This window comes from Symphodus melops (assembly GCF_947650265.1).
Source record: "Symphodus melops genome assembly, chromosome: 7".
In the NCBI taxonomy this organism is placed as follows: domain Eukaryota; kingdom Metazoa; phylum Chordata; class Actinopteri; order Labriformes; family Labridae; genus Symphodus; species Symphodus melops.
The window spans coordinates 21,049,882-21,073,898 of NC_136697.1; the positions used below are offsets into that span (position 1 = coordinate 21,049,882).

The window sequence follows — 24,017 nt, forward strand, 5'->3', positions numbered from 1 at the left end:
GTCACAGTGTCTAACACAAATGTTTGCACTTTCAATGTCCACTGGCTCTTAACATATTCAGAGGCTCTTACACTGGGGGAAAATCCTATTTATTTGGTTTCTTTTGTTTTCCTGTATTCCAGCTGGGACAAATCAAGTTCTTTACAAAGAGTTGCTGCAGGTCAGAATCTGGCTCATGGTCAGTCTCATGTGGAAACCATTTGAAGTTTTCCATCTGTTAACTGAGCATGTGAGTCTGCTAAAAAGAAAAAGGTGTTTCAACTTGGAGATGAACTGTAAACTATTGTTTGGTAAACCAAGTCTTCCGAGTACATTGACGTCATTCTCTAAATCACTTAACTAGAATCATTATTTTTCTGAAAGGAATAGTTTGGAATCAAGAGTAATCTTTTTATTGAAACACTTTCAAGAAATATGCTAATTAAAATTACAGAAAAAAGAAATTCCTTGTATCAAATACTATACCAATACAAAAATGGCACTTACAGCTCTCGATTTCAGATTGTTCAAAAATATATTTAGGTTTAGATAATAAATTAAGGCAGTCAACTAGCATCAGAATTAACAAACTAGAACAAACTATTATTTTTAAATTAACTAAAAAATATTTTCCCAATCAAATGTATACCTTCATTACAAGATATCAACTTAAAACAAAAAAAACAACAAAACCCCCCCCAAAAAACTCAACAAGGCCATAAACGGCAGTGCTACAATAATTTAAAAAAGAAAACTTGCATGGCATTACACGAGAACAAGTTCACAAAATGTAAACAAAATACTCACTTTTAAATACAATACAGCTTTTGATAAAATATAAATGGTTTGGTTAAGTTTTTTACACAATTAACTCTCAAAGTAAAGAAAGTGACATATGTACATAACCATGCACATGTTGTGAATTACTGTTAATATAAACTCAAGCACAACAGCCACGAGCTGTTCATTAACTACAGAAAATAAAAAGGTCCAGATCTCATGTTTCCAACCGATACAAAACAATATAAAAAGGTATTTACATGCATAACAGAAGTAAGAGGGATTTTGTGCTGGCTGCCTTCCACTCAGGCATCGGATCTCTCATGAAGCATGCAGATATATTTACTCAGGAAACCATAAAAGAAACACTAAACATGACGACTCTGGCCTGCATGAACGTCTGCATCTTCTTTTTACAGGCACTTTGTTTGACGTTGGCTGAGGGGATAAAGTCAGTACACTAAAATTAAGTTGTACGGCAATATTATCTTATCTCAATAGTGGAGAAGCCCAATGTGTGTAGAGGGATTTGAGAGATGATCATTTTATGTATGATTTATCATCTGTGAAAGTGGAACAAAAAAGGGCTTCAAACTTCCCTTATCTTGGGAAGTTTGAAACTTCCCAAGATGCTATTAGTATACAGCAGAGGCTCTGTTTGACTTCAGTAATCGAGGATCTGCACATCAAAAAGGTCACACACTCCCTCGTTGTCATCCAGGTTGAAGTTGTAGTACATACCTGTTTGAGGATACAGGAGAAATAATGTGAAAATAGAAACCGAAAACATGTTTAAGGCAAAGACAGACAGAAAGACCATGGGCAAGTTTTTTTTTTTTTTTTTTTTTTTTTTACAAACTCGCAAGAGAGCTCCAGGGAAGGCAACAACAGTCAACCGATGAGACTGACAAACTGTGGATTGGATTGCATTTACATTTTGCTAAGACAATCTCTGATCCTTGATTTGTGCCGGCAGTAGATGAAATTCTACTGCACCATCAGATAAGGTAATTCTGATACTCTGTCTACACATCATTTCGACTAGAACATGTCTTTGTCTAACCTCCGGGGAGAATATGCTAACTCCACTCAGAAAGGCCCCAACCGCCGGGGGAATCGAACCAGGAAACTTCTTGCTTGGAGCCAATAGCATTAACCACGGCACCTGCAGCCTTTAATCAGCGTAACCCTCAGTGTCACTTTATTCTAGTGCTGACTGGCAGGGTCAAACTGGGTCTTTGTTACGTGTACGCAGTCATTCCAAAATAATGCTTTGCCAATCTATAATCTCACAGCACTGCTGTTATGGCTGTAAACTCTTCCAATGGTTCGATACACGTTTCTGTAAATATTTGCTGACATACAGTAATGTAAATAATTAGAAGGTAAACTAAAGCAGGTTAAGACGCTCACCATCAGTAGACATGAGCTCATCAATCAGGTCGACAGCTCCTACAAGACAAACAGAAACTTTTATAACCTATGGAACATAAACTCAAATTAAGTAGCATATAGAGAGATTGGATTATTAATCAACATTTCACTGCTCCAATTACTGAAGCTAGAGATAAAACCTCTCACCTTAAACAGCTGGAGGCCTTCAATAACTTCAATATGTTTCAGCCTCAAATGAAAAAGCAGAATAAACTGATTTCTGTTTTGAAGGACTGTGTTTGCGTCCCCGTGCCATACCTTCTCTGTCGTCCTTCATGTGGTCTCCGGCAGTATTAAGCTTCAGCAGGCTGCTCACTTCTAGAACAGACTGGAAGTCCGAGTCCTCCAGGTCCAGCTGATGCTGCTCAAATACGACTGATGACTGACTGTGACAGTCTGCAGTGAGAGTGGGACGTCAATGAGAGCACGAAGACGCACAGGAAAGCAAGCTGAATAAAACGTACAAGTACACACAGGTCATCTCTGATTGGTCAGAACTTTAAGTTTGCCTTTACTATTAATAACTCACCTAATCACACTGAAGCATCAGCTCAGTACCTGTAAACTAATAAAATGTGTCCAACAAATATTCCTCTTTGACCAGACTTAAGCTAAAACCTCTTGGCCAAAAAGTCATCCGTAGCATAACTGTGATATTTATTTAACAGTCAATAATTCATCAGTATATTTTCACGGTGCTGCTGCTCATGTGACTTCATGTTTCACTTTAACAGTGCTGAAGCATCGTACCAGTGACTCATCATTTTCTTATAAGCCAGAAACCGATTAGGAAGTGCTGAGTTTGTTAAAGATACTGGAAGACGACAACAGAATTGTATTTTTAGCAGGTTCCCATGACTCGATCAGGGAACAAACACAATCTTGTGGTCTGGGGTGCAAAACTAGGCAACGTTTCAGAGGACCTGTTAAAGTGCCGTTTGATGAGTTATTTATAGGGAGCTAAAAAATTAATTTAACTTCTGCAGACTCTGCAAGTCATTATGACTGACACATTAACACTCACACTTTGTTTCAAGTAACATAATACTCACATACAGGTTTTTTATTTACATTTCCTTGATAGACAGCAAGCTTAACCTAACTCACATGACTTGTATAACAGCAGTTTTTTTAAAATTATGTATCTCCAGGTTTAATTTCCTGATCTTCAATTCTAAGTTATTGGATTTTTCTGAACACAACACAATTGTGTTGATGTATATCTGCTTATAAATCGTACTTCTTTTGTAACAGCAGTTTGCATGAAGCTAAATACGAGGCATGTCGTGCTTGAACATAACTGTATGTTGCAGTTCCAATGCTCTTGCTATTTTCATGTCAAATCTAATTAACTTCAGCTGGACCAACAGCGAGGAATACTTTTGGAAATAAGCAGTCATTTTTGGAGGGGGGGGGGGGGGGTGTGGTTCAGAAACCACAACCTCCTCTGGATTCATGTGCGCGACGACTCTTATGGTACACAAACCAAAAGTGATACTGTACATGTCAGCTGTAAGTGGGAGCAACATCCTGTGAGTCATTGGGTGGAGGATGTTTATTCAGCGTGATTTCTGGAAGGAGCTTTGAGGAACGTAGATGAAAGAGCGTGATAGAGCATCGAGGTTAGTGTAGGACAAGGCTTCATGCAAGGGAAACCGTTTCTTTAACAGACAAGGGATTCTTTTATATGTGGAGCTCTTTCATTGTTTTTGTTTTTTAACTTTATTTTAGAATAAATAATACTCACTAATATTTTCTTCATTTTTATACATTTAAAAAGCTCCCATAGGGTTATGGTGAACACTTTTATTCTGATTGTGACAGATTTTCATGTTTGTGGAAAACTTTTCTATGCACAAAATATTTGAGTCTCAATGTTACTTTAAATGGACTCTGACTTTTGTTTTTGTGTTTTTTCCGTCTTTATCTCGGAGATGGGACAGTCGATAAGAGTCGGAAACGACATGCAGGAAAGGATACAAACAAGATCCACTCGCTTCGAGGTCAGCAGCCTCTGGACTTGGAACTAACTACCCGATACAGCCGCCTCTAGAGGTTTACGATGATGAATTGCAAAAACCATTCCACAAAAAAAAATCTATCAAACAAAATAATTTCACAGAACGTAAAAAATATTCCACAATGCAAATATCATAACATATCTATATATGGTTTTGCTTTAGTTTTTGAGTTTCATTTCTTTCTTTCCATTTAATGAAATGTTTTTGCCTTCCTTTATTTATTTTTGTTTCATTCAATATTATAACTTTTTCTTCTATGCTTCTGGTTATTGCGTTTCGTAAAATGTGCATTTTCTCATCCAGACTGGTTAAGCATTCGTCTCCCGTTTTCTTCTCAGTGCACACACTAACAGTCTGTTGTCCTCCTCTTCTCTTATTTTGTTTCTACATCTGCTCGTTGATGACATCAAATGAAATCATACGATATGAGATCATATAAGATGGCACACAGGATACTCTGAACATGCTGCAGTGTGAGTTCACTAGTCAGTCTCTTACCTTACCTTAAAGAGGAACAAATATTTAAAAGTGGTTTTGCTTACCCATCTGTACATCTGGAGGGCTGGATGATGGCGTCAACACTTCGTGTTCTGGCAGCACCATCTGGTGGTCTGAGCAGAGAGAGTCCTGGCTGCAGTAGGAAGAGGTGGTGTTGGAGGTCGAGTACTGTGACGAGGTGAGAGGGAACCTTTGCAGGCTGGCGGGGGTGCTGGGCGGAGTTGGCATTGGACAGATGTCGTCAGTGGGGGGAACAGAGAAGACCACAGGGGCTGCTGAGTCCGAATCTCTGTTGATGAGCATGACCTGGATTGGAGCCGAGTGACTGCGAAGGTTCACCTGGTACTTCTTCTGACCGCTCTGACCCTGAGGAGACAGATCAAGGACAGAAGCAGAAGAAGAATCATTATCAAAGCAGTTCAAACATCACATCTTCATGTTTACAATGGAACACATGAAGACATAAATCACAAATAATGATTAGTTAGCATGAGAATAAACAAAAGTGCAACAGATTATTTAGACATATTTAAACATATCTGGCCTGCCATTGAAATCTTTTGGTTCAAATTACTGCTCTCTTGGAATTATGGCCTGCCTTGTGTTAAAATCAAACTTTTAATCCCCTCACATGGCTGCAGGATTTATGTCTTCAAATCAAAAGAGAACTGGCGTCATTTATTTTGGGATGTTGGCCAAAGTCTGGATCGAACCTTTGGCCTGAAACCACTGAGCCACTGGTTTTAAAGCACATACCCAACAGCCTGCACAGGGTTAGTGTTAGGGTTACCTCCATCAGCTTTGAAGAAATGACCCACCATTTCAGGTAGTGGAACCTCCAGCTGAGTCCCAGCAGGAGCCACCACGGCGAGAAGAGTGTCTCCGCTGAAGGCACTGCAGATGTCTTCATGAGTCACAAATTTATATGTGTGGAAGTGTTAAGGAAACAGGGAGCACGTTTTCTCAACGGAGTGAAATGGAGACAATGAAGTCAAAAAAACAAGATTGAGTGTCAGGATTAAACCTGGCTGTGACAGCACAATAGAGAATGACAAAAGCAATTAGATTCATAATCCTTCCTTTGTAGGGTTTTCTCTCTGCAATATGCAAAGACGGTGAAAAGGGATCAAGGAGGAGATTCCCCCCCCCCATGTCCGTGAGAATGAATGACGCCCCATTTGGACTCGAGTTACAAACTGTGTGTTCCAATCCACACCAAGAGGCATTTAATGGGAACAACATCAAATGTAAATCCTTCAAAGTGTTTTTTTTTTTTCCCCTTTTGCTCTTACATGACATCCAGACTCAAGTTACTATTTGGAGTCATGGGATGTGTCCACTTTTAATTTGTCTCAACATGACATGTTACATCAAAGTACAGTCCAAATTAAAGACAACTATTCAAAGTAAAGAACAGTACACTGAACAATATTGTTAAATTATTACAAGCAGAATAAAGGATATGTACTGGTGAGGGGATTGTGGTTCAGCTGCTTGATGTTCTCCTCTAGCCATGCCTTCTGGTTGTCCAGTTCTTTCTCTTGGGCCTCCAGCTCAGAAATTTGGCCCTTCAAAACATTCACCTGCTCCTGCACCTCCTGAGTTTGGCTGCCTGAGTTCTCTCCCCTGGAGCCGGGGAAGGTTACACATAAAAAGGTGAAAATGCGAGGTGTCAATTCAGATGTAAACTATTAAAGTTTTCTCCTCCTCATCATTATTTGCTCTGTATTTGTTACATTTTGGCAGGTCAAAAGCCAACATAAAATTTCTGCATGAATCATTCAGCTGATGTTACTTTTCATGTGCAAGTGGTAAACTCCACAACTTTCAGAAACTCAACAACACTGAAGGCTTTTTAAATTCAAAAAGTTGGAAAAAAATAGAAAATGATTTGTCAAACCTCCACTGGATTATGTTCTTGTTTTTCTTTTCAATCAACCCCACGCCTTCCAGCACGTTGGTGATGTCGTATATCCTCCTTTTCTGCCTCACTGCTAAGCTGTCAGCAGCCTGTTCATTCACACAGACATTAAGTATATTAGCTCTTGTTGACAAAATGAATCACTTTTAATAGGAGGAAACCTCATGTTTATTTTGCAAACATGTTGAGAGGTGGAATAAAAAAAAAAAAAGAGAGAGACTAGAAATCAAGGATTAGGCAAATGAAGCTGCACAAACAGAAAATCAAACCCTTTGACAGAAGAGGACAGTTACACAATAGCAGAGGAGGAAAGTGGTTGGAAAAGGGTCTAAGGACCCTGCTGTGTAAACATTACCCAGCTTTGGCGCGCAAGGAGAGAGGGAAAAGTACTGATCAGACAGTGAGATGAAAAAGAAGGTATATTTGTGGAGGACACTTCAGGTAGGTCTAACAGAGTCCCATCCACAGGTCAAAACAAGAGAGCTTAGTAAGAGCGCTTTACAGACAGCTTTCCCACCTCATGGCAGGATGGAGACTTTCATAAGCCCACAATTAAGACTAATAAAGACAAGCCAATTGTCCGTCAGCTTCTTGATCATGTTTTTACTTCAATCTGACACTGTTAAATATTTCTATCATGACTTAGTAAGCTCCAAAGGGATCAGGAACCGGTTTGCTTGCCAGCCAGACTGGTGTCAGACTGTGAACAGAGATAAAATACTGTGGTTTCCCACAATACACCTCCTCTGGGGATCTCCCTTATCATTAAAAGAGGGTTTCAAGGGACCTGGTTATTAAATTCACTGTGATTTAATGAGGCTAATTCTCCTTTAATCCTCTCTAAAGAGACTTAATAATATATGCTGCTCAAGACACTTAATTATAATCTTATGTCGTGTTGGCCAATGACTTTAAAAGGTTGATTTTTTTTTCTACCTCAAATCAAAATACGAGATGATTAATTGAGTTTATTTCATGTGAATAAAATACAACAACAGAAAGCTAAATTACCCTCTGACAACTAGTAAAGCTGCTTCACTGCTTGTTAGCTTGTAAATTGACGTTTTTTAACCCACAAACGAAGACGCGAGGGGGGTTAATGGCGGCCAGTTTGTCCACCTGTTAAAAGGATCAATGCACCTGACTGGCTCCCTGGCAGCCTTCTTTGTTCACTTCCTTTAAGAAACCCGTTAAATTGTCCCCCCACAGTAAAACCCCACACACGAGCACGACGCCTGCCAACGTTGTTTCACTGACCACTTTCAAATCAAGGACGCCATCCTTCGCATCTTGAAGCAGACTGACAAACTTCATCGTCAGGAGCCCCAAACTTTTCTCATGGCGACTCGGTGTTGAGCGAACAGTCTCCGTGGTTTCAAACTCCATCTTCTTTCTATGAGAAAGGCAGTATTTTTTTTCTTCTAATTAGCTTTCTGTGTTCATCTACTATAACAGACTTTTCTTGACTTTCATTTCACTTCTCTCGTGTCCTCAGAAGCTCGACGGCGGACAGCGATACCTGTACGGCTTTTAAATCAACGAACGTTACGTTAGGGTACAGTTGCCACGGCAACCCTTGTTCCTAACGTGCCCTCACTGTCAGCGACGCCCCTTCTCAAATTGACCCCGCCCTCCCTTTTCAACCCGACCGGTACCTTCCACAAGCACTTTTTTCTACTTTTTCTTTTGTACATTTTAACTTACGTTTTACATTAGTCACAGTGTTTACTTCATCAAAGGCGATCACATCGCTGGTTGTTCTCCTCGCTCCTCATTTGAATAGATAATGATTAACTTTATTGATCCTCCAATAGGGGAAATTTAGTTATAGCAGCTCAAAAACAGTCAAATAAACAGTATCAATAGCATAGCAAAAATATAGCAAAAAGTAAAAAACAAACAAAAAACCCACAGGTACGAGCATGTCAACATTAATTAAACGAAGAAAAGCGCTAAGTACACTACACGGATCAGATATTATTAGAAACACACAGTGTGTAGCATTAATGATTATTATACAGTCATGTGGTGGTGATACTGTTAAACAGCCTGACTGCAGATGGAATTAAGAACCTGCGATAGTGCTCAGTCTTGCAGGGTGGGTGTTTCAGTCTGCTGCTGAAAGGAGCTCAGCCCACCCTCCCCTCCAATTTATGTTAACACCATTTTAAAGACAACGTTTAAAAAAACAAATCCTCTTCAAAGAATTTATTTTAAAAAAATCATGATACGTTAAAATAAATAGAATCAACAACAAAAACTTTGTACAATTCTGGGTTGCTTAAATCTGTTCTTTGCCGTAGCTCCTGAGAAGAAACCTGTCCAGTGTTAGAAGTCTTTCAGTACACTTGTAAGACGCTTCATTTTCTCTTCCATCATTCTCTTGTTAGTTTCTGTCTCCTCCAGTAGCTGACGCATTTCCCTCTCCACTTCAAAAACCTGAAGGAGACATAAACACAGATCAATAATATTGTTCAGTACAGAGACCTGGAAATAGTTTGTTTTCATATCGGAGCAGTTTAAGACTTTCAAAGGATAAAGTACAAGAAATCACAATGATGAATGTAAGTTAAAACAGAGTCCAGTTTCAGACAGGAAATTGCCAAAATGAAAAATCAGTATGACAGGTTTTTTTATTTCCTCACATACACCTGAGGAAACAAAATCTATCTTAGTTATATGCATAGATTTCTTGGAGATTTTAAAGAGGATCACTGGAGATTAATGATCAGTTTTGTCAAAATAATTTTTAATGAAAAATCTTTGTCATAATAATAATAATTAAAAAAAACAGAGTTTCTTAAACAACAGAGCCATTAGTAACCAAATAAAATAAATCTAGTTTGAAGCTCAATGAAGGAGGGCACACATGACATTATATACATGACATTAGACTTGTGTCAAGTATCAGACAAGACTAGTTCAATCCGAGCCATGATCTAGATTTACTTCATCCATCCATCCCAAAAGAGCACAGAGGAAAAATATTGATTTACTGATGGTTTAATACAGCTGCTTGATGCATATTGCCGCAATCGTAACACAAACCTTTCAACATCTTCTGTTCATGGTCAGTACTAATTCCAGCTCCTTGAAATCAAATTATCCTTTACAGAACATGACCACACAAAGCAGGCCATTCTTGGCTGTGTTGGTAAAACTCCAAATCCTAAAGCTGCTCCTTTCCCAGTGTGAGCAAGTCTGTCTTAGTAGTCCAACACTACATGCCTTTGAGTGAGAGTCAATTCTTCTCAGTTACCTGTAGGGAAACGATGCATTACCTTCTGATTGGCGTGCTCAATCTGTTTCTGCTTTTCGTTTGCCAGTCGGAGCAGCTGAGCTTGATGAGCAGCTTGGCAGGATTCCAGTTGTCTTCGAAATGCATCATCAACACACCGTAACTTCTCCAATGCAGTTCTGCCAGACAGATGACATAAAGCAAACATAATAAAGCATCTTGAGGATGTTTAAATGATCAGCCTGCCAATCAATCAATCAATCAAGTGTATCCCGAGACACTTTCCAACAAGCATGTGCATATATATATACACATACATATACATATACATATATATGTATATATAAGCACGCACTCCTGTTTCTGTTTTGACTCACACATATGGGCCAAATCACTTAGGTATTATAACATTACAGCTGTGACTCTTTAAAGTTCTGTATCTTCTTGGTTAAGGATGGAGATGGAAGAGTTTTCTTTTTTTACTGTTAGCTTTTAAAGACTTAAACGTCTACTTTTTTAGGATTGTAAACTATGTATTTTATTATCTTTTTTGACCAAGGACATAACTTGCCTCTCCTCCGCCCTTAAGGAGAGCTGCAGAGCTGTTCTAAAGTGTTTCCACTAGGTGAACAATAACGGGACAAGCACATGATCACATGCTCCCATGCACACTCAGATAAAGAATGAAAAATCACTTGATTTTATGGTACTTTTTGTAAAAAGATAAAATACCACAATGTTTTCAAAAAGCTCATCTAGTGTATGCTTTGGTCTCAATTGGGTGATGTAAATATTACTCTTTCATTTTAGACCAAATAGTGAGAATTCTGTACTTGTGTGCTTCTGCTGCTTTATCTCTCTCCTCCAGGAGCAATTGTTCTTTGGAATCAAAGTTCTCCTTCATCCGCTTCACCTGGCTCTCCAGCCGAGTGAGCAGTCCAGCCTTTTCTTGCCACTTCTTACTGGAATCACTAAGAAAAAGAGAGACAAATTCAACTTCAGAAGAACTGTGATAAGCACAATTAATAGCGAATACTGAAGGTTTGGCTTTCATTTGAAGCTCTATAAAAGTAAAACATTAATTTATGCTATTAAGTGAAAATGTTGCATTATTGTATCAATGACACTCAAGTATAGAAAACAATGCAGCAGTTTTTTAGCAGGCATGTCTGTGTTTTTGATATAAAACTTGCCTGTAAACAGTTTTGACCTCTGCTAGCTCTGCCTCCTTATCCTCCAGCTGCTGTTTTAAATCCTCTTTGCGTAGGCTCAGATGCTCCACCTGCTCCCTCAGCTCAGCTTGCCGAGCAGTTTCCTCCTCCAGCTGCTGCTGGAACCTCTTCTGGCTCTGCAACAGCTCCTCCCGCAGCCTACGGATTTGATCATCACGCTCCTGTAGGGCCTAAGACAGCAGGAGTGTATACGAGATATTACTCCAAGGTGAGGCAGATAAAAGCAGGATAAGATTGACAGATGTTACAATTAACATTCATGTGGAATTCCCCTTGGAAAGAACACAAATGGGAACAACGATGAGATTGTTGATTTTTAGAAATCAGTTGACCACCTCTTTGAGTTTGCGTATGGTCTCTGTCTGGTCATCAATGATTTTGGATTTGATTTTCAGAGCATCATTATCTCTCTCGCTGTGTTTCTTCTGAGTGTCCAACTCCGTGCTCAACACCTCGATCCTGGCCTCCAGGCGTCCACGGTCCTGAGACAAGGATGCTCCTACAAGAAATATTCATCAAAGTGTTGAATTGATTTTGTGTCTCATGATAGCACTTAAAATCAAACTCTACTTCTCGTTTTTTTGGTTTATCAGTACTGAAATATTTTGTTCTAAAATTCTAAAATTGTATTTTAAGCCTGTTTTCTTTTTCTTTGAACTTTCAATATTTTTTCATTATTAGGCTTTAAGGTAAACTGACTTTTTTGGTTAAGTGTGTTTCTTCCAAATAGCCACTAGATGTCAGACTTTACTCAAAACAGCTCCAAGTACAGAATTAAGTACCGGTATTCTTCTTACTCACTCCAAAGTCAAACCATAAAAATGTAAAGTGTGGTTATCTTTTCCTACAGCCATTAAGAAGCTAACCCCTGGTTAATGCATTATCTAGTTAGATGGATCCAATGGAAGACCTGTGCAAGTGTTAGTTGATTTTCATATGTTTCATGCAATATGAGGTTAATTTAAAGTAAAAAACAAGTTCCCCCCTGGATTTTTTTTCCACCTTGCTGAGCGAGCTCCTGACCCCAGATCCTCCTTTCTGCTCTCAGACCATCTATCACCGACTCCTGAGCTGTGAGCTGAGACAACAGTCGAGACTTGTCTTTCTTCAGCAACTCAAGCTGCAGGCTGAGACGCCGGTCCTGCTCAACCTCTGCTTCCAAGGAATGCATGCGGCTCTAACAAAGAGACAGTATGACAATGATCATCGGCCATCTGTCCCAGACGGAAAGGCAGCAGGACAATTGTGCATTCCTGATGACTACAGCAGGCTGGGTATGAACATTTTTTAATGGGCAAAGGAATAATGCCCAAAAGTGATTATCTCTACACATCTCCCTGAAAAAGAAAAACCCATCTTAAAGGAGATGGCAGCACTAAAAAAATCAGTTTGATCTCTCTCTCAACTGTTGTACCTTTAAATCAGTCACAGCGTCTCTCTTGGTTTTGATGAGGTCAGAGATGCGACTCTTCTGTTCTTTGACCATGGCTGTAAGCTCCTGCACCAGCGAGCCTGATTTCTTTTCCCTCTCCTGGGACTTGGTGAGTGAAGCCTTGACCTCCACAAGCTCTGCAGTCATCTGATCACAGGCCTCCTTCACCTACAGAGGCAGAGAGAGCACGTGGAACTGAATGTGAATGAGACATCTGGGACAGTGAAGGACTCCAAACATTTACTGGCTTGACAATTGTATCAATTATTTTCCCATTCCAGGTCTGACAGACAATCTTTGACAGTTACAGGTTTAGATAAAGAAATATTTCAAACATTTCAATGACTTATTGTTTTTTGGACAATTTGTGTTTTGTAAAAGTCAGACGTCACTCACAGTACAGTAGAAGACTGTGCACGCTTCAGTAATCAAGACGAGATTACATTTCATGCACAGGAAGAATATAAGCTTTAACCACAACAAAAATGTGTCGATTGATAAAGATCCAATCTTTTTGGAAAGTTTTCTTCCTGTGGCAATCACAGAGTACTACACCGTGATGATCTTATTCAATCTCAGCTTTCATCATGCTGAAAGAAACCCACAGTCCTGCTAGATTGGGTTCAATTCCACTTTAATCATATTCCCTTTCTTACAGGACACAGTCGTCAATTTCCAGATGGTCTGTGCAGAAGGGGAAAGATTATTGATTGATTACGGTTCATTTGTAAGGTAAGTTTCTATGTTTAAAGCAGACCTCAGAGAAGCGAGCGGCCTCGATGGTTAGCGCCATGCGGAACTCGTCCTCCAGAGCAGCGTAATGTTTCCTTCCTTCAGCCAGTTTGTCCTGTAGCTCCGCCTCCCTCTGAGCCAGTCTCTGTTCAACTAATGCAACTTCTTTGGATACTGCCTCATGGAAATCAGCCCCACCAGGCTGCAACCGCAACTCCAGTTGTTTTCTGTGTAACAATGCAAACAAAGATGGCACATTAAAATAGGTGAAACACGCTTTACAAATCCTAAGACTAGTTCACGCTGTATGTCAATGGTGTGCTATTCAAAGGCTTCGTCTTTCTCATTGAACAAAACATGGCTGAGTCTCATTGACGTTTTGAGATTAATGATTGGGGTCGCCATATTGTAAAAGCTATCTCCACCTGTCGTTTGATCAATCTACCAACAGGAGTTGAGAGGAGGAGTTGAGGTGGGCCTTAAAGTGACAGTAAACGAAAAAAGAAATATCGCTTGATCAAAAAATATATTTTTATATACAAGACTGTGAACATGTTTGATTTCAAAATGGGTTGTAATAGAGTTTTCTCTATTTCTTGGCCAGCCTCAAGTGGACACTTGAGGAAGTACAGTTTTTGCACTTTAGCATTGGCTTCTTTTTTTTTCTTTTCTTTTTTTAACGCCTGAGATTGCTGCTTCATGTTTCCTGTGCTTAGTGTTTTAATGTAGAGCTTGTGAGGAGGAACAGGTTGACTTGTCGACTAACTCAGGCTTCTGGGGCTTCATGTGTTAAAATTTGGAATCCATTTTTTTGAAAACAAATGTCTCCAAACACTTCTTACTGAGAGCCTACTGTGAAGTATGAAAAGGAGAACATTTACGGCAGGTAATAAAGTTTCATGGTTCATTTGGGCACTTCTTTTGATTGATGGCATTGCTTGGTAAATTTGCATAGCAGCTTAATACTCAAAAAAATAGTCTATGAAGCTTCACCCGATCTATCTTGTTCTGGTTTAAACTGATGTTTGATTGACAACGCTCATTTTGATTCTTATACTTTTTGGTGCACAATAAATACAGCACACACTTAAAACCAGTCTACCAGTCTAATTTACTCAAACAAAATCCCACATTTAGAAGCATCTCATATGAAAAGTATGGAGCCCCTTACACATAGAATTCAGGAGTACCTGTGCTCTTGTTCTCTGCATGCCAGCAGTTCATGCAGCTGCTGTAGTTTGTCTTTATGTTGACGCACAGAGGCTCTCTGGATGTCCAACTCTCTCTTGAGTGCGGCTGCCTTGTTCTCCAGCTCCTGCTGTCGTTTCATCTTAAGAAAGAGACAATGTTTTACAGCAGCCTGTCACATCCTGTTAGAGCCAAATGACCCTGTTTGGCCATATCTTTACTCGTCTACATTTATTTATTATGCAGGAAGGCAAACAATATTATGAAAAAATGATGGGCTTCACAGGATTTTAATGTGTTCAGTTGTATGTAGAGACTGCATGTTTACCCCTGTATGCATCTAAACAAACTAGCTGTACCAAATGCTTTGTGCACTCAGGCATACTAAACCAGCTTCTGTACCTCCTCAGCCTGCCTGCCAGCCCTGAGTGCTTCTCCACTGGCGATGCTTTCCTCCAGTCTGCACAGTGAAGTCTTATGTTGTTCTTCACTGCTGCGGGCCTTCTCCAGCTGCTGGGTTAGAGACTGACACCTTCCCTCCAGCTCCTCAACACGAGTCTGCAGCTCAGATCGCCCTGATCGCTCCTTTAGCAACATGTCTTTCAGCCTGAAAGGGGAGAAAGCACGTTTTTTTATTGTGCATGTAAATTGGTATGCAACCAAAGCCAAGTATGGCATAACCCTCCATCTTTTATTTCCTGCTATTAAAATATTACAGCTTTTAAAATTGAGTGAGTGTCACATGAGAGATGGGAAAAAAGTTTATCTCAAGGGGTGAGAAAATGATAATGTGGAGAACATTGAGAAAGGGGCAACAGCAACACATACAAGGGCAACCTGGGGAAAAGAACAAAACAAGAGAGGAGAATTCAAGACACACATTACAACTATGAAACCTAAAGAGCGTGAGACCACCCACAGTATGACAAGTCACCTCTCTGTAATCTATCTCCTGATTAATGAGGGAGTTAATAGAAGCAGGCACGTTCTGTGTCATTAGAAAGTGACAGTTAAGATTGATTCATGTAATAATGCTGACATGTGCTTGTCACCAGGCTCTAATCACAACCGTAATGCAGATTTATCTAAGCAGGGCGTGATGCAACCAAGAATAATGTGCATTATAGCTGCATATGGCTCTATCTGTGCAGGGCAGGAGGAAGAACCCACACAGAGAAATGCTTTCACACAAGTGTAGGGAAAGAGATAGTCATATTTAATTATGGATAATTACAGCCTCTGGAATTTAAATACAAAGCATTAAAAGCAGGAAGGATGCGTAGGCTAATGATCTTTATACTAAGTAGCGTTATTATCACAGACAACTGCAGGCATGCTTTAAGGGTAATGGAGCCAGATCATTTCATGAGAATTCATGGGACCAGCGATGACGAGAATTTTAATGGTGGGATGGATACTCATTGTTCAAGAATAAAACAGGCAGTAGGACCGGATCTCAAGAGAGCCAAAACAAAAGATGAAGAGGGCAAAATGAGAATCCATTATGCATTTGACTACTAAAATCCACAGAGACACTTTCACTTATCCTTTTTCCTCATAATATCTGCTTTAGAGATAGTGAGCTGATTCCTGTGGAGTTCAGAGTGTGTCCTCTTGCCTGTCAGTGGTGTGCAGGGCCATGCTCTGAAGGTCCTTCTCCTCGCTGACCTTTGTCTGCAGGCATTTCAGATCTTCTGTTAGTTTCCTCACAGCCTGCTCAGCCTTCCAACGCCTCTCCCTCTCCTGGTCTCGCTCCTCCACAATAGTCTGAATGGTACACATATGTTAGCATGGGGGTAGAAATAGGTGAAATAATCAGCCATCTATGACCGGCCAGCCACTACAAAAACATATATGCTCTATGGGAGCATAGACACAGAGTAGGGCCACTCCCCTCCAGAAATGTGAACATGACCTTTTTTTCACACTAGATTCAATTATTGAAAATAGAAGCTGCCAGATATTCAGCAGGTGACCTATGCATGCAGTACCCTGTAGGTTTCTTCGTCCTCGGCCGATTTTCTTCCCATGTCGCTGGAGGTCTTGGCAGCTTTCAAAGGTACCCTCCTTGTTGGACTCCCGGCACTGCAAGCCTTCTTTGTTGCCCCCACAGCAGACTTTAAACTCCTCTGTTTAGGATTCTCCTGATCGCTGCACATAAAAAAAAAAGTAAAAAGTATTGAGTCAGCTGTGTTATTGATTAAAGGCCTCTAGCTAATGTCTGGCTCTATAAAGGTCAAAGCAGATTACTTCTGCAGGTAGGCAAAGTTTGAACAACTTCGAATTGAACTCGGGCCTAATAGAAGAAAATCACCTTGCTTTTGATGAGGACAGCCTGGAGATTACTAAAGTTAAATTACTGAACCCTGAGAGCACGTCATCAGCAGCTGATGAAGTAAGATGAGGGGGTTGACCACAACGGTGTGGCCATTAATCACAGGAGTGAGTAGACAGTTGTAATTTCTAACAGAGAGTAGGAAAGTTTATCACATGGCTGAGAGAGGAAAATTGAACACTTTTAACCCTTTAGATGAAAGAGACAAAGAGTTTTGTAAAAAAAAACAACACACCTGATATTTTATCACAAATCGGCGGAATGAAAATAAAAATACCAATACAACACGTTATTATTTTAGGCTTTTTCAACTCCTACATGTGAAACATTTTTTTTTGTTTGATGACTTTTGTAAATGTATACATGTAATAGTTACATCTTAAGCTAAAACTCCCTGCTTGTAATTTCGTATCTTAAAGTGCCTTCAATCTTTTAGCACTGTTGATTATTAACTTATATTAACAACCTTTTGGAACTTTGCTTGGTATGTATTTGTTTACTATTACAAAATTAGGTTGTGCATACATAACAGAGACATAAATATGTTTCTTTCCAGAGTCTTTAACTTGCCAGATGAAATGTGTTTTAGTGCAGCTTCACCTGTCTGATCGGCAGCTCTTCGCCCCCTTAGAGTTCGCCTTTGATTTTATGTTGCTGTGATGCTTTGGGATCCTCGTGCGTCTCCTGTTTTCCTTGCCGCTGTCACACTCACTCTCTGATGTGCGATCTGTGTCCTTCTTCGCCTTCCGTACCGTCACCACAGGATGAGCAGAAGTACTGGATTTGTCATCTGCAGGGGCCTGGGTTAATAAAGCGGGAAAAAAAAGTCACAATATTGGACAGGAAAAAACATTTGACAGCTTTTATTTGTCTATATGTTGGAAGAAATACAAACAAATGGCTAAATGTAAAGACTGCAGCTAAAGCTTAACATTAACACCTGCAAAATCAAAAGTACATGTTTGCTTTTAGACCACAAATATTAAATCTAAATTCTTATTGGCACCAATGGACATGTTTAAGAACAGTGTTCTTTTGTGGAATTGTTGCAACATAGCATAGCAACATTTATGTTTTTGTATGTGGTTTATAACAGAGATGACCCTTATGTGGGAGGATCCTTAGCTAGTGTCGGCTTAATACTATGAGTACCTGACTAACATGTTCAGCACTTACATGTTATATATCATCGCACAAAAATAAGTTATTGGTGTTGAATATGCACCTGCTGGATGAGCTGGGACACCTGGTGCTCCAGTTTCCTGATGCGTCGTTCATTAACAGGGTCTGCCAGATCAGCCTCAGTGGAACCAAACGGCTGGAAGCTCTGCCGACCCGGTTGTGTGACTGGATCTGGGTTAGCTTCAGAGGCAATCCTCTGTCGAAACTGGCTCAGCACCTTATCGATGCGGGGTGTGGTGAGAGGAACCTCCCCTCTACCCTGCAATGAAAACTTCTATTACCCTTTTTTTTACATTTCAATAGGAACATTTCCTAACTTCAGTGTGACACTCCACTGCAGCTCGTTGACTGACTCATGTGAAAAACAGATGGATAATGCCATCTGGTGCAACAAATTTAAACGTATAAGTAAAGACAGAAGATTTCACTATGATGGTATAATAACCTTGAATAGCAAAATATTCCAGCAATTCACTTTCAAATGTGAATTTTCTATACACATGAACTACGTGGGCTTCAGAGGGATGGATGACCAGCACAATCACGTCACAGCTTCTTACAAACATGTTTGACGATAAAAGAACATAGTTTGGCTAAGAAAAAGAAACGATGGGCTGCATGTTGGAAAGAGCAGGACTTGGAGGACTCGTTGGTGTCTCTGTAAGAGTTTTTTTAGATACAAAATACATTTGAACAATGAAAGACTACTATTATTTATCTTCTTTGTCTTTAGCATTAGAGCTATTCATGAATACTAATTTATAGTGATTTCCTGCACACGCTCATATAAACGGAGATTCTGTCATTTTCAAACATTTCCCAATTTGCTTGGACTATTTTACAAGATTTAACCTCATATAATGTATTCCCTTATTAAAACACCTACTTTTAGTATAGTGTGTCTTTTTAATTCTATTCGTTTGTGTTACAAATGAATGTAGTGAATAAACTGTGTTTGGAATCTTCTTGGAGTATGTGCGCACCGTTTAATTCTGTTGCGTTAGCTATGTGTCTCTTGCTGAATTTACACTTTATCAAAAGGGACTCCCTGCTCGAACAAGAGTTGCTCATTGGTAAACGGGCATCGCTTCTTACTGCTTCGTTGTTACTGGTATCTGAGGACAGTAGAAGGTCCACATAGTCCTCCAGTCCTGGGATATCACAGGGACTCCCTAAACTTTGATGGGGACGATTTCCCAACCGGTCCAGTCCATCCAGAGCAGAGATCTGTGGTAACGACTGCAGAACAATCTCCCTGTAACCTGCAGACAAACACACACCATTATTCAGTATAATCACATAAGGAGTTTATGACCTGGATATAACATCTGGTGTTGTTGTGGTTTTGTTGCCTTAAATCAAATTATCTTAATCTTGTTGTAAAATACTGGATCAGATCTGATATGCTCCACCCTCACCCATCTTAGTTGGCTATGAAGTCCCTCTCTTCCAAACCCATGTCACTAACATCTTTGGTACACTCTCTCCATCAACAGTCCATTCTCCCGCTAGGTTTAAAATATAATTGTCAAAACTACCGTAAAAATTTTGAACCAATTTAAACCTAATTTTAGTCTGCATATTTTCTCAACATCTGCTTCTTTGTCAGCTAACCCTGGGTTTCTTCCCTCCATATCTGATGGGGCTTTTGGTGGAATCTTCCAATCTTGGCATTCAACTCCAGGAGCTGGAGTTCATTTTTTTCCATTACCTACAAGCTTGTAGTTTTGCTCACAACACATATGCCCTATGTCCAAACCTGTCGATACATGCCTACTGTAAATACTTTTTTTTATTCAAATCCCAGTCATGAGAAAAGGCATGATTTCACATAATTATAATTCAAGCCCTTTTCCTCAACCTCTTTGAATATGGTTAGGGCTCTCTGGGAGGAGGAAGAGATGATTTCAGATGAGCTCTGGAGAGGTATTCTTAAATGGGTGCATACCTTATCATTATGTGCCAGCATTGGTTTAATCCAATGTAAATTGCTTCACCGCACTCACTGAGCTACGGTTACTCTCCAAGATTTATAACACGGTTGACCCATACTGTGAGAAATGTGGACAGATGCCTGTAAACCATGTCCATGTGTTCTGGTCCTGCACATCTTTGTCTAATTATTGGACTGCAATTATTAAAAGTCTACAGGAAGTAACGAGGACATTTCTACAACCTGATGCTGTGACTGCCTTATTTGGCATCTCTAAGGTGACCTTACCCAAACCACAATCAGATATAATAGCTTCTGTTTCTTTATTGGCTTGAAGCTTCATTCTGATGACGTGGAAATCACCAACACCCACCTCCCATACAAGAGATAAAACTCGAAAGAATGTAATCAACATGAAAAGGATCTGTGCTCTGCGCTCAACATCCTCACATGCTCTATCGATGCGGCTCATCTGATGAGAAATGAGCACAGCTAATATAGACGTATCCACTCATATTGACAGCATGGGTTGTAAGAATGCTTTTAAGTATGCCCACATGGACTGAAACACACACTTTCAACACTTACTGCTGTGCATTAATCATGAACATGAAGATAAGGATAATGAGTTCAGAGCATCACAACATTTTCACATTAATAAAAGCTGCCATCAATCCAATTATGAAGAGACAAGAACACAAGATCCACAAAGAGATAAATGGACCACAGTGTGTGCTTGACTACCACTCATTTTCATTCCGATTGTTATTACAAGCACAACACAGGGGATTGTTATCGGCATGCTGTTGTGTGAGAGAGTGTGACTCATCAACAACAAAGGAGTGAACAAAAGAATCAGCTTATCACACACAATGAGGATGAGGTTGATAACTACAACGCCTTTTTAAATATCAAGCACATCAAATCTTTCCCAAACACAGAGCAATCTCAAACAGGGTTAGAAACTGTCATGTTCAAACTGGCTTACAAAGTACAGACTATATATATACTGTATCTATATACTCTATATTAATGTAGAGAACTGAGTCAATAATGTTGAATCTGTCACTTTACACTCTATTTACACGCTCACATTACAGACTATCAGACTTGGGAACACTGATCAGATCAGTATACAGCCCTTCAGAAAGTCCCCATTTTTATCAATTTAAATAAAAAGATGGATCTGATATTCTCAAGTTGATGTAACCACTTCTGACTCTTCATCTGATTATTGTCAAAAATTTACAGGACAGATATGGGTCTTAAAGTTCAAGCTGGTCTCAGATGCTCTCCTCGTGTCTTACCTGATGACCTACACACAGGGTTGTCTTTGCCATCCTCTCTCAAAATGACCTCCCTTAAATTGTGCAATCCCAGCAGACACTGCAGGAGGTGGTCGATGCTGTCCACATTGTTGCCATGGAGACTGAGGTGCTTTAACTTAAAGTCCGGGCCATGAAGATACAATAAGCCTAAATGACACCACCAACACTGTCAATCACCAGTTGGGGTATTATTTGAGCATATACACATTTTAAAACAAAGACTGTTCAGGTGCTTATGAACTCACCAGTGAGGTTGTTTATCTGATTATAGGACAACTTTAAACTTGTGAGGTTCACAAGGCCGTTCAGTCCTGAGGTAAAGGGAGGAGACATAAACAACTGAGTGATTTTACAGCCCATCATGTCAGGCTAAAAACAAAACACAGTAATGAAGAATTATGAGTTGGAGAACACCCATAAAGCTGCAACACTAAGTCACAAACTATAATGGTGACTAATGACTCACCTTCAACCTTGTTGATTAAGTTACATGATAAATTTAGAGTCCTCAGGGAAGTGAGGGAACTTAGACCCTCAATCTTAGAAATATAATTGGAAGAGAGGTCTAAGTGCCAAAGGTGCCAAGCTGACGTCAGACCTTCGATCCTTGGGATGTGATTGCAATGTAGATTAAGCGATGTTACAGTGGGACTTAGAGGGACATCTCGCAAACTGAAAAGAAAATAAGGAAGTGAGGCAATAAACTCACCAGACAAATAAACTCACATAGTCCCATTACCACTGCTGTAAAGTATTTCCTACATTTTTTTTCTTCAAGAAACATTTTTAGTAAAATAATAAACGTCAATTATTGAAACAGTTAAACAATGCTTGAGCTTGTGAAACCCCACAAATCAGAAAAATGACCATCACAAATTGTGTAAATGTGTTTCATATGATTCAAAAATATGAATAGAGGACAAATTAATATACTTCTGTTTTGTCATGGGTTGGGTTTAAGATCTTGTTTTTTCTTTGCAGATGGAATGGGGTATGTGTGTGTGTAGGTGTGTGTGTGTGTGTGTGTGTGTGGGGGGGGGGGGGGGGGGGTAATTGTGCTAAAAATCAGTATAGTTAAAACTGTTAATATAAAGATTATTACAACGGCCGTGAATAGATGAAATAGGTTACTTATATGAACTTTACCCACAACCACACTGAGAATTTAGGTTTTTTTGTTTGCTTTGCATTGCATTGGATTTCATGTATTAGCCAGTGAAACAAAGTTGTTTTATCAAAGCCCGGCAATGCAAAACTGAACTACAAAAACAGCTGTAGTTAGTAAAAACAACTTTTACCTTGTTATATTCTTGTCAATAAGACTCAGCTCCTTGTCTCCCATAGCAACGACATCGAGCTGACGTTTTACTCATCAACCGTTTGTGCTGTGCACTCTTTTATGTAAACGCGTCAAAGCTCAAAGTTAGCACAAACAAAAAAAATAAAAATAAACATGTTAATAAAAACTAACCACATTTGACATCCCGCTACTAACAATTATTGGATGCAGCAAGCTAGCATGTTAGCAAAAGTTTGACACCGCTCAGGAGGCAAACTTATCCCGAACATTTAAACGGTGCGTTACTTTAAAGCAGAATAAGCAAGAGATGCTTTTAATATCCAGTTATAGTCCTTAAAACAACTTTTATAAGTTGATAAAAGCTTTTGTTGTTGTCGCCTGCGTCGAGTTGAATCGACCGCGTACAGTGTCTAAGTTCCTGTTTACGTGACGTAGTTAGCGGCAACATCCGGGACAGTTTTACTTCCTGCATCTGACCTGTTAGTAGTTTGTGTATGTTATTGTTGTATTTAGTTGAATGAATATGTCAGGATGTCCACAATATACATGTATATGTGTAAGTCCAGAATATAATATACAAACGTGTTCTGAATCAGAAGAGGGACTAAAGAAATCAATGTTAGTTTGTTCTTTAACTACTTATTAATATGCTTTTATATGGCTTTATATAGTTTGTTCAAAGTAAAATTAATAATACATACACATGTTTTCAGAACATGAAATAGGTCAGAAATTATAAGCAATATACGTTGTTTGTATTACCCCATTAAACCAACAGTAAATGTAAATTTTTTGTGCTTTGCAGAAGTGCTCATGATGGATTAAGCCGGGTCCTTGTAATATAGCAATAAGTGAGGACCTGCTTTTTGTTAGTGTCTTGAGATAACACCTGTTATGAATTGCACTGTTGTGTCTTTTAAAGACTCGAAATACTAAATGGTAATAATTGGGAGCACTACAGACTGATATTATTTTTCAGATCTATTTTTGTTTCAGGTGTTGGACAATCTCCACATTTGTTGTGATACATTCCAACATGATTTTTTAATACCCTCCCTTTCCTTTAGACTGAGTATACTCTTCTTTCACATTCAACATTCCTGAATTTGTAAAACAAGTCTTGACGCAGGTTTTGCATCAAGACCATGACTTATCAGGTGAATTAGAAAAGATCCTGACCCCTATTATTATACTAATTTCTCCAGCAGCTACGGGCTCGTCATCACAAGTTAAACATTGTCCATATTAGAGGAGCTAAATGACTGATCATTGTACTCACAGGAAGCTAGCCAGCAATGATAGAACCAATTATACCTACAACCCAGCCAGCGACCCTCCTTAACCTGTGCAAATGATGACCTGGTGCTAATGAAGTGAGTGAAATACTAATGCCATCTGCTGCACCACCAATTATCTCTCATAGGCCGGAGTTTTCAAGGGCACTGTGTTAAAAAAGAGATGAAAAATCTCACAGCTAATTAGAG

The 24,017-nt window shown here is 39.4% G+C and overlaps 2 protein-coding genes across 2 annotated transcripts; both read right to left on the bottom strand.

The window, feature by feature from the left end:
• Positions 1–376: 376 nt before the first annotated feature.
• On the bottom strand, positions 377–8,214 carry e2f5 (E2F transcription factor 5). The gene is made up of 8 exons (XM_079349480.1): positions 7,891–8,214; positions 6,613–6,722; positions 6,173–6,338; positions 5,531–5,635; positions 4,757–5,078; positions 2,452–2,589; positions 2,173–2,211; positions 377–1,500 (listed from the first exon to the last, which is right to left on the bottom strand). The coding sequence occupies exons 1-8, from the start codon at positions 8,017–8,019 to the stop codon at positions 1,424–1,426; spliced, it is 1,086 nt and encodes a 361-aa protein (XP_079205606.1). The 5' UTR covers positions 8,020–8,214; the 3' UTR covers positions 377–1,423.
• A 612-nt stretch (positions 8,215–8,826) lies between these two features.
• Positions 8,827–22,984, bottom strand: lrrcc1 (leucine rich repeat and coiled-coil centrosomal protein 1). The gene is made up of 19 exons (XM_079348957.1): positions 22,532–22,984; positions 21,700–21,905; positions 21,479–21,544; positions 21,213–21,380; positions 19,068–19,234; positions 18,016–18,231; positions 17,391–17,590; positions 16,447–16,606; positions 16,074–16,222; positions 14,858–15,062; positions 14,458–14,597; positions 13,293–13,494; positions 12,518–12,703; positions 12,106–12,280; positions 11,439–11,602; positions 11,065–11,273; positions 10,705–10,842; positions 9,915–10,050; positions 8,827–9,072 (listed from the first exon to the last, which is right to left on the bottom strand). The coding sequence occupies exons 1-19, from the start codon at positions 22,573–22,575 to the stop codon at positions 8,962–8,964; spliced, it is 3,042 nt and encodes a 1,013-aa protein (XP_079205083.1). The 5' UTR covers positions 22,576–22,984; the 3' UTR covers positions 8,827–8,961.
• Between the last annotated feature and the right edge of the window lie 1,033 nt (positions 22,985–24,017).